At 43.7% G+C, this 15,841-nt stretch overlaps 1 protein-coding gene across 9 annotated transcripts in view; it reads left to right on the top strand.

The window, feature by feature from the left end:
• The window catches only part of GPAM (glycerol-3-phosphate acyltransferase, mitochondrial), a 46,239-nt gene extending 30,638 nt beyond the window's left edge, over nt 1-15,601 (top strand). For 6 of the 9 annotated variants that reach the window (XM_089898171.1, XM_089898170.1, XM_022568786.3 and 3 more), the window contains 7 exons: nt 646-716; nt 1,510-1,774; nt 2,329-2,465; nt 3,639-3,716; nt 4,341-4,481; nt 5,998-6,187; nt 7,497-8,030. In XM_089898171.1, the coding sequence (XP_089754297.1) occupies nt 646-716; nt 1,510-1,774; nt 2,329-2,465; nt 3,639-3,716; nt 4,341-4,481; nt 5,998-6,187; nt 7,497-7,759 (1,145 nt within the window). In that variant the 3' untranslated portion in view covers nt 7,760-8,030. Of the gene's footprint in view, nt 1-645; nt 717-1,509; nt 1,775-2,328; nt 2,466-3,638; nt 3,717-4,340; nt 4,482-5,997; nt 6,188-7,496; nt 8,334-8,387 lie in introns of those variants that run through there. The other 3 variants (XM_022568787.3, XM_089898173.1, XR_016388162.1) reach the window with 3 other exon arrangements.
• Nucleotides 15,602-15,841: the final 240 nt, after the last annotated feature.

Below are 15,841 nucleotides of genomic sequence, written 5' to 3'. Positions count from 1 at the left end.
TGCCAGGTCAGTCATCTCGTGCTTACACAGCCCAGTAAACCAGGTGGATGCTCATTGTACCAAAGGGAAGCTGAGGCTTGGGAATTTAAGACATTTCCCCCAAGTCATGAAATTAGTGTAGAAGTTAGGATTTGACCCCAGATTCCTGACTTTAACTACCTGTCCCCATCCCCTTCCCCACCCCCCACCCCACCCCCACCCCGACTTTGTTGTAATGTGGTGGTGAATACCTGCAGGAGGAGTGAAGTAGAGTTGCAGGTGTAGTAGCCTGAGGCCAGGAACAAGTCAAGAAACACTGAAGTAGGATATCCTGTAGAGCTCTTAGAATAGGCTCATGCTTTGGGTCTTGGTATTTCCATAAAGATGTCTCTTGGTCACTGAGTAACTAACTTCCATTGGTTTGGACTGAGAGTGGACCTGTCTTAGACTGAATTCTATTATGTGATGAATAATGATCTCTAATGAGGTTCCATTGGCCCAGAACATGGTATAATGTTGTAACTTCCCTTTGGTAAATTGGTTATAGGAAATGTGGCAGAGGACTTTTATAATTTTAAATACTCCTGATTAAGATTTAGGTACTTTTAAAAAGTTTTAGCTATATTAAAAAAAAAGTGCAACTAAAGATCTGTGTTTGCCTTCCAGCCGCTAGCAAGTCCTGTGCCATTATGTCAACACACATCGTGGCCTGCCTGCTCCTCTACAGACACAGGCAGGTATGTCTGCAGTGTCACCTGGAGTTCAATAGAAAGCATGAAAATGCTTTGTCAGCTCTTCAAATACTTGTGCACTGATAGATTTGGCCCCCTTCCAGCTAGTCCTGTGAGATAAACAGTAAAATAAGCTGAGGACTCTGCCGACAGGTGCTTAACACCTGATGGAGGAAGAAATCTACATAAAAAAACCTCAGACTGTTTTATATGACAGTAAGACATTCTTTGAGTAATACAGTTAATGTAAATAAGGTGTATCTCATCAACATGCGGAAAGTATTCTGATAGCTAATGGTTTCCAAGCTATTTGATTTGTATTTTGGACCTGCGCTCTGCCTTCCCACAATACACTTGTCTAAGCCCTGTGATGGGAAAGACTGTGTCTGTCTGTCTGTCTCTCTCACAGTCATGTTCTCAACACCGAACATAGTGCCAGTATATAGACACCAAATAAATATTTGTCAGATAAATATTTAGAATGAGGGGAATTCTTGCTAAAAAATAAGTACTTCTCACTTTCAGATGGTAGCTTCTCCCTTTTGTGATCTTACGTGCTCGTATCACGTGTTGTGGCTAGAGTAGTCTCTGGATGTGGAGTACCTTGACATTCCTGGGGGACAGCTTTTTAACCAGTCTTCTGACTTTCTTTACACGGTGTTTTGGCTCTTTTTCTGTGTGTGCCAACAGCGAGCTGCCGGAAAGCCAAGGCAAGAAAAAAAATCCTTGGAACGGTCTCTTCCTCTTTTGGGAAGGAGTTTTTCTGTTCTCAAGAGACCACTTCTGTCTGTTTCTCTAGGGAATTGATCTCTCCACACTGGTGGAGGACTTCTTTGTGATGAAGGAGGAAGTCCTGGCTCGCGATTTTGACCTGGGTTTCTCAGGAAATTCAGAAGATGTAGTCATGCATGCCATACAGCTGCTGGGAAATTGCATCACAATCACACACACCAGCAGGAACGATGAATTTTTTATTACTCCCAGCACAACTGTCCCATCAGTCTTTGAACTCAACTTCTACAGCAATGGGCTGCTCCACGTCTTTATCATGGAGGCCATCATAGGTATGTCGGACCCTGAAATATTTTCGTGGCAAATAAAATGGCCAAAAGCACATGGTGGTGTCTACTTCAGTTTGGATGATAGCCCCTTGTTTGAGGGAATGTGTTGCTATAGTTTTAGTTTTCAAACAAAAGTGTCATCTGCTATGTCACTGTTTATCGCTTATTCTTACATTTATTGTTCAACAAGTAGTAACTGGATTACTGTATGCATAGTATTACACGTTTTACTAGGGAGGAGAGGTAAGATGTCTTGCTGTTCATGAGCTGAAAATCTAAGTGAGATGAGACATACACGACAGTGAAGTGAGTGGAGGCAACAGAGGAGACGGAGAGCGGACGGGATGGAAGCTTCTGAGGAAGGTTTGATAGGGTTGGGATCACATGGAATCACAAGAAGTAAATTCTGAAGGGATTTACTTAAATTTCTCCAGTGAATGCAGATAATTATCTTTGATGTATTAATAATCTGTTGAGGTGATCCAGCTAATCTGAGCCAGTTGAAGTTGTTCTTGGAGACCCAAGGCTGCCGGCTTCATTGAGCTTTTACTTCTCAGCCTGCAGCCTTTACGCAGTTCTGAAGAAGAGGGGCCCGGGAGCGACTGTGTCTCCCAGCTTGATCAGCCAGGAACAGCTGGTGCGCAAGGCCGCCAGCCTGTGCTACCTGCTCTCCAACGAAGGCACCATCTCGCTCGTAAGTGAAGCCTCTTTAGTGTTGCCTCTTCTCTTTTTCTTGAGCGTCTTTGTGAAATCATAAAATGCTTTCCTTTTAGAGAGCTTTTGGCCCATTATTGAAGCTTTATATCCTGCTCCTGGGTCTCCATGACCACCAGACCATTATGTCGTTACTATCTTGGTTTGCTCTTGGGGTCAGGGGTCAGTGCTCCAGCGAACCCTTCGCGTGCTGTGCGGTGTGATAGGACAGATGGCTCAGCGTCCTCTATCACTGCGATCCAGAGGTATTGAGCTCTTACTGTGCTTAAGCCACTGGGTCAGGGCTTTGTAAATAATTAACATGCCCACTCGTGGATGATAGAACCGTAGAAGATAAGAGTCAGAAACAGTCATAAAACTCATCTGCTCAACCCCTTCTCCTTTACAAATGGGGAAAGCAAGGCCCAGCGGAACTAATGAGCATTTATATTATATTTAAATACTTCTAGACATTTATAATGAGGCATACATATTAAGCAGTAGAGAGATTTTTTTCCTCAAAATCATCAACAAATAGAATTTATATTTTAAAGTCTGTTCTTTTCCACTTATATGAACGTGCCCTTGGACATTTATGAGCACAGGTATTGTGAGTACAGCTCTCCTCCACAGCGTTCTTTATATATGTTATGTTTGTGGTCCTGTTGGGGAATCTGTTTTGCATGAATCTTGGGGGCAGGGCGGGAGGGGACAGGGTAGATAAGGCTCTCAAGTTTGACCTTGTCTTTCACTTGGGTCTTCTTTGAGTTATTTGAATACATGTTGTGTTTCCTCATCCACCACCTTTGTGTACAACATTTACTGTAAGAGAGCTTTTGCAGAGAAATTGTCTTACAAAGGAAGAAACAGGTGTAGGGTCCTGACAAGCAGCCCTTCTAAGGCCTTGCTCCACTTGGGGAGACACAGCTCAGGAGCCCCCTCTGCAGGTGGTGCTGCATTGGGTGCTCTGCCAGTCAGGTTACAAGGTCTCTTCTTTTGTCCACGACATGCACTCATCAAGAGGGCGGGCGCCGGAACTCTTAGGGCTTGCCCAGTGGAGGGAGGCAGGTGATACTGGGGAAGTATCCAGCAGCTACCTTGTATACTATTTTCTGTCTTTAAAAAAATAAGTGGAGGACAGTGACATTTACATTGAAATGCCTTTTCTTTTTAGCCCTGCCAGACGTTTTACCAAATTTGCCATGAAACAGTAGGCAGGTTTATCCAGTATGGCATTCTTACAGTGGCGGAGGTAAGAGCACATGCTTGCCTTTGTTTGCCTTTATTTAGTTTCTTGCTCTTCAGTATCTTTCCTACCAGCCACCTGAACCAATAATTCCACTCGATATATAGTCGAGTCCAGATGAGATGAAGAGAAAAATAAGAATGGGGAGAATAAATGTCCTTTGGGACTGCTTAATATTTTGGCTCCTTTTGTGTAATGGGTGTTGTGTAAGACGTATCTTGACTAGATTCCCTGACATCCAGAAGTCTCCCTTCCAAGATCAGCTCTTCTGCATATCTGTGTGCTTGTAGCTTGCACATGTGCATTTTTCTTTTTTGAGATTTTGTTTTAATTTTGGCACCTTTAGTATAGAGGGTATGGCCTGAGAAAATAGGTACCAATTTAGGAGAGGGAAGGGTATTTTATTTGATCTGTCTGGTAGCTTTCGCCCTCACTCTTTCTTTTTTCCCTCCCCTGCTGTCTTCCGAGTGATTTTGAGTTTGGAGAGGGCAGTGGATTGATGTTGTGAATGGCTAAACAGAGCAGAGTAGGGGAGGGAATGAGAGAGGACTGCTTTGTCTGGGGTCCAGCCGGGCAGGTGTTTGCGTGCCTGTGCATGTTTATTTACTCTTGGTCATCTCCCTGGCATAGCCAGATGATCAGGAAGATATTAGTCCTGGTGTTGCTGAGCAGCAGTGGGACAAGAAGCTTCCTGAACCTTTGTCTTGGAGAAGTGATGAAGAAGATGAAGACAGCGATTTTGGTGAGGAGCAGCGAGATTGCTACCTGAAGGTACTTGGGTGAGGAGTTCTGGTGGACGTGGCAGTAATGAGTTGAGGCTTATGTTGCCACAAGTTGTAAGGTTCTTTTTTTTTTTTTGCGGTACGTGGGCCTCTCACTGCTGTGGTCTCTCCCGTTGCGGAGCACAGGCTCTGGACACGCAGGCTCAGCGGCCATGGCTCACAGGCCCAGCCACTCCGCGGCATGTGGGATCTTCCTGGACTGGGGCACGAACCCGTGTCCCCTGCATTGGCAGGCGGACTCTCAACTACTGCGCCACCAGGGAAGCCCTATGAGGTTCTTATAAACTGGGACTCTGGTGACTAATTCACGTTCAGAGCACCCACAAACTATCTGGGGTGCTTTCTGCTCAGTTAGGATACTGAAACTGTTTGAATTGAATTAATACCTTAAATTGTTCAGTTTGGGTATAGATAAATGGAAAAAGAGACAAGAGTCTGAAAATTCGGGAAGATGATCGTCATAGGTGATACCTTTCATGACCCTCTCATCAGAATGCACAGGTGCACACCTGTTTACCCACACCTGCACTCACTCCTAAAGAGGCAGAGTGGTTTTGTTCAGTCATCACTGAAGCAAGGCAGGACCGCACCAGGTATGGGAGAGAATTAATATTCAGCTGCCACTGGCCTGGGTGCTCTTTTTGAGCCATGCTCAGTCTTGCCATCTCCCCCAAAATTTCCTACATCAAGCGCTTTGCCTTCAATTAAGACAAATCCTATCACAGGAGAAAATTTGATTTTTAAAAGATTGTCCCTGCTTTAGAAAAAGCAATTTTGTCTAATTTGTAATTTTAGAAATTAGTAATAATGACCCTTCTTTTCTGAATACCCTAAGTGGATTACTCTCTTTGCAGCGGGATAATACCCCTAGTTTACACACACACACACACACACACACACACACGAGAGTCCAAATGACTTTTGGAGGTTTTCCATGTTGGGTATTATTAGTTTCGAGATGGGGCAGTGATCTTGCTTCCACACTCCAGAGAGGCTCGTCTGAACGTGCATGTTTTGGGGGAGGGGTGCAATGAGAGCGCCTCCTGCCCAAAGCACCCCGTCATCACCACCACCATTCCCCCGCTGTGCCGGACTGTGGGCCCGAAGCCACGTGGGGATGGCAGGCAGTGAGGGATGGGAGGGACTGAGATGATCTCAGGGGTCTCGGCATGTGGCCTTTTTGCACACTTGAGTGACCGTCGAGCCAGGCTTCAAAGTCTGGAGGGTCCGGCCTCTGGAGCAGCTATTTTCAGGGATGACAGTACGGCATAATTTCTCTAGGCAGCTGTTCAATGAGCGCAAACCTCAAGTACTTTGAATGTCAGTGGTTACAATAAAGAACGCATGTCAAAACCAGTAGTCATTTCCAGGGGCGATTCTGCGCACACGGAGCAGTAGGCCGCTTCTGTGTGGAGGCAGTGAGAGGCCGTCTTCTCGAGCCCCTGGTGCTCTGAGGAGGTTCCTTTGTCCCCCAGTGACTGGGTCTCCCGCCCCTCCCCTCCCAGGTGAGCCAGTCCAAGGAGCACCAGCAGTTCATCACCTTCCTGCAGAGGCTCCTTGGGCCTTTGCTGGAGGCCTACAGCTCTGCTGCCATCTTCATTCACAACTTCAGTGGTCCCGTTGCAGAGCCTGAGTATCTGCAGAAGCTGCACAAATACCTGATAACCAGGACAGAAAGAAGCGTTGCAGTGTATGGTATGTGTGAGCCTATTTTGGCTTCTTTTAAAAGCTACACATTTTTCGACTATAGGAATCTGCTCATTGTGGATAATTGGAAAAGAGAATGCAAAATTATCCTGACCTCTAACTCCATAGATTACTACTACCACCTGTTTGGGTGTGTTATATAAATTGAATGATACAGATAGATATTCTTATGTCTGGCTTTTTTCATTTAACTTTGTAAGTGAGATTCATACATGTCGTTGCATGTAGTTGTCTATTCTTGTTGCTTTGTAGTATTCCACTGTATAAGTATTTACCACATTTTATTTATTCACATCCATCATTGATGGATATTTGGGTGTTGCAGTTCAGAGCTACTCTGAATAGTGCTGCTGTGAACATGTTTGAATGTGCCTTTGGGTGAACACAGGGACTCATTTATGCTGGGCTGTATAGGAGAATTGCCTAGTCACAGGGTGTGGTGGGTTCAGCTTTAGTGGGTACTGCCGAGCGGTTCTTAAGTGCTGAACCAGTTTGCACGCCTAGTAGCAGTGGGTGTTTCATTTGCCCCCCATACTGGCCGGCACTTGGCACTGTCTGCTACAGAAGAGGTGTGATTGGGGTGGGAGTAGCATTTTATACAGTTACGGTTTAGGACTGAAACTACTTTGAATCAATAATTTTTAGAGCCGTGAGGGATCTAGAGATAATCTATCTAGAGATATCTAGTTATAGTTATTAGAGATATCTAGATCTCTCTTTCTATAGATAGATAGATAGATGTGTAGATATATCCCTAGATATCTCTCTAGATCGCTATCTAGAGCTAGAATCACCTCACTTTATAGATGAGGACACTATTCCAGATCACATAGCTAGTTAAAGGGCAACCTGGGTTTAGAATTCTTTTTTCCCAACCTCTAGACTTGTGCTCTTTCTGGTCCCACTGGTGTAGTAGTCATGTATGCATCACTGTGCAGTTTAAAAGAATTTCTACACACTGTCTTGAGTCTTACAAAATTCCTTCAAGATGGATGTTTTGGGTGTTTCTCTTTCCCTTTCTCTTCTCTCTGTCCTTCCCTGCCTCCCTCTCTTCTTCCCTCCCTGTTTCTCTCCTTATCCCTCTCTCCTCTTTTTTCCTTAAAAGATGACAAAGTAGCTTTAAAGGAACGGCAAATCCTTTGAGGCCTCACAGGTTGCCGGTAGCGAAAGGGAGCTTGACCCAGTCCTGGGACTTGCTCTGACCCTCTCCCTACCTCCCGCGCTCTGACTGTGGGTATTGGGGTTTACTTTGTTGCTGGGCCTAAACGTTTGACGGGGGCTTTTTCTTTCTTCACAGCTGAGAGTGCCACCTATTGTCTTGTGAAGAATGCTGTGAAAATGTTTAAGGATATTGGGGTGAGTGTCCCCTGCTTATGGTATAAAAGAGTGTGTTCACGTCTGTCTTCTTTCCATTTAGATCTAGTCTATGTGAGGCACCTTTGTGTTGGGCTGAACCCTGGGAGAAGCAGTTTCTGCTGGATTAATCATGCAGGCATTTCTGGGGGTTGGGAGAAGAAGGGGCACGTTGAAGGTGAGGTCCATCAGCACAGATTTATTTGAATGTTTCAGAATTTTCCTGGTTTTCATCTTCATTCCAAATGAAGGTGTCAGTGTGTTTCAAAATTCTACTACGGTTTTGGTGGGGATGTTAATTATGCCATGTGATTTTCAGTTATTTTCTCTTTTTTTTCTTGGCTGCGCCGTGCGGCATACGGGACCTTAGCTCCCCAACCAGGGATTCGAACCCATGCCCCCTGCATTGGGAGTGTGGAGTCTTAACCACTGGACCGCCAGGGAAGTCCCTTCAGTTATTTTCTTGTGCTTTTACCAATATTTCTAGAAGTATCCTCATGTATCCCTTATCTTCACATATCATTTGGAACATGAGTTCCATGAAGGTACTAGTGATCTTTGTAAGGGAATATTTGTGACTTTATTCCAACATAAATTAAAAAATATAGTACACTGGTTGAACTCCACCCCCAAAACCCCACACCTGCCCCCATAACCTCCCCACCCCACACTCGCACACGCCTACACGGACGTTTACTTCAAGCCCGCATATGGCTCTGCGTGCCTTACTGCATTTTCTGGTCTAGGACACAGAGCAGGGTTGGTGATAGAAATTCCACCCCCCCCCCCGACCCTTTTTGGTTTGTCTTTAATTTAATCTAAACTTTCTCTCTAGGTTTTCAAAGAGACCAAACAAAAGAGAGTGTCTGTTTTAGAACTCAGCAGCACTTTTCTACCTCAGTGCAACCGGCAAAAACTCCTAGAATATATTCTGAGTTTTGTGGTGCTGTAGGTAACTCCTGGCACATCTGGCCAGTGACGAGTGTGGGACGAGTCCCTCGTAGGCTCCTGCTTGTGGCTCGAGAGTGGAAGGTGCCATCGTGTGGTCGGGCCTGACCTGTCCTGATGTGACCTCCTGGAAGACAAGTGCCTTCTCCCCTTCATGATCTGTGATCATCGGACTCTGAGATGACACAGCCGCCTACAGATCACACTTTGGGGGCCCTCAGCCTCCGTTCACAGTTCATAATCAGTAGATTACAAAATGAAATCGCAAACGATTATTTTGGAGTTTATTAAAGATTTACATTTTAAGTATAACTGTTAAGGACTAATTACTGTGATGGACACAAAAATGTAGTTGATTCTAGAACTGAATCTTGTATAGATAGTATACTTAACGCTGTCAGGTAATTTGTTGGCGTATTTTCTGATTAATCGTTAATGCTTCCTTTAAAAATAATTGCGTCATCCATTCCCTGGATTTTTTTTGTTGGTTTTTGTTTTTTTGGTTTTATCCTTGTCAATCGTAGCTAAATTTTAAGTGGGAACACTTTTCATCTTAAAGTGCTTTACAAATGAATGGGCTAATGTACATCACACCCAGGTATCACTGTGCTGTCTGTTGCAGTCAGATACAGAAAGTGTTTTAAGAGCTAAGTGAAGACACAGTATTAGTTTAGGTCAGGAATAGAGATAATGTGACCAAACAGCTAACACCAGGAAATAAATTTGGCTGGCGAAATTCAAGATAAACCTGGCCAGAAAACTGACTTTGAAAACGTTTGTTCATGTGAAAAAGTGCCATTGAGTTTTAAATGACCAGCAAGTATTTAGGAACAACTCCTATTTTATGTCTGTATACCTTCCCACCCCTCAGGTAGTACCTGCCTATCACAGGTACAGCTGTTTCTTAGAGAGAGCAACTGTACTAACTTATTAGCTTGGCCTGATAGCCTGTGTTAAAGTGCCCTGGCTTCAGGCTACTGACCCAGTCCTCTCATGCCATTCAGACAGGTCGTGCACTGCACGTCTTCTGGGTGGCTGGTACGCACTCACGTTGGGCAGAGTACAACCTGCACAGTATATGTGATAGCCCTGCGGACTGGCAAATGGTCGGAGGCATTTATACGTTTTTTAGCTTTGAGGAAGAAAAAAACCATGGTTCTTTAAAAATGTGTGTGGGTTATTTTCCTAAACCCTGATGCCACATAGTGGCAAATAATTATGAAAAATTGTTCATAACATGTAGGTGCCTTTTTGTGAGCAGGGATCATAATTGTTAGCTAATTGTGGTAATTATAGTGATTTAAAAATCATGTGATTAAACGTTTTCTAACAGCTTACTGTTCCTTCTCTTCTCTCCATGGTATTATGGAATAGGAATTTTTCATGATGAGTATTGCAGGTAATCTTTGAATTTAATCGAAAAGTACTGAGAATTAAGGTTGTGCTTTCATCTGCTTGGATTTTAAACACTAATAATATCTCATGAATATTCTGTGTGTTTTGCGAGAAGGAAAGGCACTAATTGGTATTTCACATTGTATGAAGCTTTTGAAACTCAGAGCAATAATGCCATGCTTTTGTGATTTTCTTCCACTCTTCTCAAATTCCGCATTTAAAATATATGTTTTCTTTGTAGGCGTTCACGTACTATTAAGCAGTTGTCAGTGTTGCAGCGTCTCTGGTGTGAAGCGGGGTCTTCCCCACGTAGCATTCCTTTTTCCTAAGTAGGATGGAGCTCTGTGTTTGGGGGAACAGCCAGGGAGGCTTATTTATCCCCTTGTGTGTTCCTTGTCTAGGCAAGCAAATATTTCACTAGTCTCTGTTACTCATCCACTAAATTATAGACCAAGGATTACTCAGACCCTTTAAGTCAAGGTTGGGACTGACCTCCCAGTGGATTCTGCTGCCCCGCCTGTGACTTCTGCTAAGAGCTACTGCGGCACCAGCCTGAGCAGGGAACAATGGCTTCTCTGGCTTTATTTTTCCCTTTCAGTTGGTTTGTTTTCTAGAAATCTTCTCAGATGCTTTGGGGAATGCAATATATGATTTGCTAGCTCTCTCTCCACTTAACTCACTGTGAGAATAAATATGCATGCTTTCTGTAATTAACTGGTGCTTTGAAAACCTTTTTTAAGGAAGACAAATCTCAACCAAAGTTCTGCTCATCCAGACAAGCTCACCCTCGAGTTAATTTTCGCACAGCTCATTCTTGAGTGCCTCGTTACTGAACGAACATCCATCATCCCAATAAGGCTTCCAGATAGCACTGTTTTGCTCGAAGATTTATTCTTGTTTTCCAAAAGTGAATGGCTTTCCTGTAAGATTAAACAAACTAGGTGCTTGTAAATAATTTACTACAGTTTACTCTATTGCATTTCTATAAAACTGAAATGCATGTCCTCCAGGGGAAGACAAGCTGTGACTCAAGTTAAAAAGCAAACAAAAAGACCCAATAATAAGCAATGTGAAATTGCACTCTTTGAAAATGAGAAAATCCTAAGAAATTCAAAAGAGGAGAAGGAATTTTCACTCTCAAAATTTAAAGAAAAACAAAGGGAAAGAACTAGCATGAAGTGTGTAGAACTAGTAACAGTTATGACTGTGAGTCTTCTCAGATCTATTCAGATCTATTAAGTCTCACAAAGCCACAAGAGTGAGTGGGGGAAACATCAGGGATTGCAATGAATATAAGATTGTGGAATTTCCAATCTCAAGGGGAAAAGCATTCCCCAAAGTTCTCCACGTATATGAGTGCTCTGTGAGATGTTCATAGGTGTTTTGTATATAGAAAAAGTGTTGCTGGTAAAATAAATTTGCACACGGACCCTCTTTCCTAGAAACTCACAGTGCACTTTAGTGCAGTAAGGGCTCAGGGCCTGCCAGTACCAAGCCTGTTTAACCCAGCACTTCCCAATCTGTGTGATCCCAGGGCCTTTTCCCCCTTTGGGACACCTGTGGACCTCTCCTTAGGGTCATAGAAAACATTTTGGGAAACACTATGTTAGGTAGTTCTGTAAGGGGTCAAAACAAGAACTGCCATGTGGCACAGAGGCAGAATTTGTATGCATTTTGTATAATCAAATGTTGCATTTAATGGATGTATATTTCCTCCCCTAGAGACAATAAGCACAGAAAACTATAGTGTAGGTGGTCAGAGCTCTTTTCTTGGATGAAAGACCAGCCCTCAATGTGTCTCGGTTTTTCACTGAAAGTAGCAAAGTTAACACTAGGATTAATTGGGATAAAAAATGAAGATTTTAATTCAAACCTAGAAGAAAATATTGTACAATCGAATGCAGCTTTTTATCCACAGATAGTTCTAGTGTTTAGAAACGAGAGGACTTACCACTGAGGTGTATAAGATTTAATTGGGATGTAAATCTGTCTTTTAAAACACATTTTAGGAACTTGAGACTTAGCATCTGGCATTTCAGTTTAATACAAGCTAATGATTAAATTTGAAAGAGACTTTTGACTTTATTTCTAAATGTCTAACGTTCTGAAAAGCCTTGATGGAAGGTGTTAAACTATTTGCCCATTGTACAGAGAAGTGTCAGATTGTTATAAAAAGATTTATTATAAAGTACCATGTGACGCTGTGGGTGAAACTTATTTGGAAACATTGATTTTTATGCTTGTCAGTATATTGTAAGAAGCACAGAAGTGTAGTTTTGTTTTAATAAACCGAAAAGTGAATATATTCTTGATGTCTTGCATTTGTAGTTAAAAGTTCCCTACATAATTCATTGTACAAACGGTTCTTGTTTGACTTCACATAGGCCTTTATTAAAATGCTTATAAGAAATAGTCTTACATAAATTTGTGAACCTGCAGTGCGTGATTTTATTATTGACCCAGAGCTCTTCAAATTTGATCAGGCATTTGGGGATGTAGATATCTACAGCTTGGCTACTGCCCTTCTCTGTAAATATTCACATCACAGAGAGATTCTTTGGGTTTCTGTAAGTATTCCTTTAAACGTGGTGCTTCTGATATATTTTAATATGTTTAAGTTTATAAAAGCATGAACTGAAGTCTTAGGTTTTTCCCACTAGTTCATGATAGTTGCTCAAAAGAGTTTACTTTTTTTGACAAGTAAGACAAGTATTTTACTAGAGCACAGTTTTCTGTGGATGATTTGAAACTGCTCAAATGCAGCCTTCTCTCAAAAGTGTGCCCCCTGGAAAGGGTGTTAAACAGGTGCCTGGTGATGCCATCCATGCCCTTTGGGTGCATGACAGTGCGTGACAGGGCAGTGAACCTGATCAACACCCAGGATCATCCCATGTGTTCTGCTCCAGCTTCTCGATCTGAACTTTGTACTTTAGCGCCTTTGATTTCCTCTGGGATGCTGTTGCTGCGCGACTGTGCCCTCACCCTTTGGTGTATTCGTTCTTTCCTTTGCATGAGCAACTTTCTTGCTCCTGCATTGTGGACTTAACCTTGCCTTCCGTTCATCAAGGCAAAATTCTAACTTTTACAACCACTCGTTTTTAAGTGGATATTAATTTTGAAGTCCAGTCTTTTAATGTTTAGTCCTATATTCACTAATTGTAGTCCCAGTTATGCCCCTTTTAGACACCTTACAGTCTGTCTGGTACACACCTAACTAGCAAAATTCTGATGTACAAATAGGCATTTTCTGAATTGTCCACAGCATCTGTGATGTCCGCGCAACGGCCACTGCTTAGCCGTCTCTAGATGCCAGCATAGCTCCTGCATTGTGTGACTTGTACCACAAAGCTTGGCATCAGGATGCTTCTCAGCCCTCAATCTAGGAAAAGGAGGCCTCATCCAAGTTGTGTTCTGTATGTGGATTTTATATAGCCTTTCAAATCTGTTGTTATTATTTTTAAGAAAAGGAATATACCAGAGAGAGCATGGGGTTTGAGGAGCAAAAAACTTAAGATTGAGTCTGGCTCTCTTCTGCACATGCTGGAAGACATTGAGCTGGTCACCTCACCCCAGTGAACATACATGGGTGTCCTCTGTGTTGTATGGGGACAACAGTGGATTTCTGAAGATGAAATAAGGTGGAATGAATGCAGAAGTGTTTTGTAAGCTTAAGAGTGTTACAACTGTGTGGTATTTGGTTTTCTCGATTTCCTACTTAGGAAAGAAATGTAGCTCTGAAAGGGAAATTAGGAGTCACCTGGTATTTGGCACCCAAGTTTTACAGAAGAGGACATCACCGGTGCTCGCACGGTAAGTGATGATAGAATCTAGAACAGAAGCAGCATCGTTGGACCCTCAATCCCACCCCACTTCAATCCCACTTCAATGACCACCAGCCAAATGGAAAGTGAACAAGAAAGCAAAATGATCAAGTCCCATCCAGTGAAGTAGGGACCATCCTTGTGTTTGGTGTCGACCTTGGCAAATTATAGGTACATAAGGTTGTGAAACTGGAAGGAAGTTTATTGGCTCCAGCAAAACAATGCGCTTGACATGCTGGTACCTGGGACTTCTTTGTGGGTACAGAGTTGGGCACTGCGCTAAGAACTTTCTATGCATCACCTCAGTCCTCCGGGGGTAGGTACAATACTATTAGCCCCATCTTACCACTGATGAAACTGAGGGCTGAAGCAGTTTGCTGAAGGCTTCTGCCAAGGCAGAGTGCAGATTTGCTCTCCATCATGGTGACACACTTTTCTCTGGGTTTGCAAGTTCTGCCCTTGTCCTGGAACAACTGACAGGCACAGAGGAATAAGGCAGAAAGCAGTATGTCTCATCAGGACAGGCGGAAAAGGACGTAAGGACTCTTTCCCTTCACCTAATTTCCTCTTGAAAAATCCACTGTTAAGGGTGTCCCTGTATGATTCAGAGGGCAACCATGTCACCAAGGTGATGTATCCAGCTCGCAGGATTTCTCAGAAGCCCTCCTACACTGTTCCCTTTGCACAGAGGTAAGCAGAAGGAGAGCTTTTGAGGTTGAAGACGGCTAGAATTTGTCGCCACTTACTGTGGATTTGTCATGATGCAGAGCCCAAATTCAGCAATGATTAGCATATGTGTTGGAGGGGATCACGGAGAGGAAGTGACCATCGGTTGACTGGAGAGTTGGACCCGGGCAGCAGGAGACTCCTCACCCCCTCCTCTGTCCTTGGAATGTACGTGCTGCTCACTATTCCCATGCTGACAGCCATTTCAAGGATGCAGCCTTGAGCGAGTAAGGTGTTCCCGAGACCAACTCGACTGAATACGTGATTGAACCCAGTTAAGGCCTCTGCATAGACTTTTAAGATTCTAGCTGATGGGGGCAGAGATCTACCGTCTGGCACCGCCCAAGACAATCCTCGTAGGTAAGTTCCCTTATTAAACCTGCCACTACCAATCTGGAACAGTCTGCCTCTTCCTCTGTTCTCTCCTTGCCCTCTGTGGAGAGGGGCCAGTTTGCAAACCAACAATGTAATAGTATTTTTATGAACGTGTGTGCCGGGTGCCACGCTGATCATGAGGTAGGGGTCCTAAAGACCCTAAGAGGAAACTGAATGTAAGCTATTTCTCACGGTCATCTTGCTGGCAGGCTGTGGGGCTGGTTTCCAAACTTGATCTTCAACACTGCATTTTACAAGGGCTCATTGGAGGCACTCAGCCTCCCCAGTGGGTCATGTCTGGAAGAGAGAACAAATAACACTGGAACAGAGTCTGGAGGTGGCGTTTACTTGGGAGGGGTTTTGAGCACAAGGCAGGCTTTGGCTGGGCTTGCTCTGAAGTCTTCCACTGTGTTCACTGAGTTGGAAAAGTCTCTGCCTCTTGTGCAGAAAAAAAAGAAAAGTCTCTGCCTCTTGTGCAGTTCCACCCTGGCCTCCCACGCTGCAGGCTGCAGTCCTGGCCCCTCCACTTGGGGTCAGGAGATAGCCCTTCCCTCCCAGGCACTGCATAAATCACTTCTAAATCTGCAATCCTGAGACAGTAATGGTATCAACAGGGCCACAGTTTTTAACGCTTTAAAGACTCTAAACTGCAAGTCTTTTTTTTTTTTACATCTTTATTGGAGTATAATTGCTTTACAATGGTGTGTTAGTTTCTGCTTTATAACAAAGTGAATCAGTTATATATATACATATGTTCCCGTATCTCTTCCCTCTTGCGTCTCCCTCCCTCCCACCCTCCCTATCCCACCCCTCCAGGTGGTCACAAAGCACCGAGCTGATCTCCCTGTGCTATGCGGCTGCTTCCCACTAGCTATCTACCTTACGTTTGGTAGTGTATATATGTCCATGCCACTCTCTCGCTTTCTCACAGCTTACCCTTCCCCCTCCCCATATCCTCAAGTCCATTCTCTAGTAGGTCTGTGTCTTTATTCCTGTTTCACCCCTAGGTTCTTCATGACATTCT

The sequence above is a fragment of the Delphinapterus leucas genome, chromosome 16, assembly GCF_059928025.1.
Source record: "Delphinapterus leucas isolate spDelLeu-1000000601 "Yukka" chromosome 16, BTC_Dleu_Yukka2, whole genome shotgun sequence".
Classification (NCBI taxonomy): Eukaryota; Metazoa; Chordata; class Mammalia; order Artiodactyla; family Monodontidae; genus Delphinapterus; species Delphinapterus leucas.
This window is presented reverse-complemented; position numbering and strand designations above follow the sequence as displayed.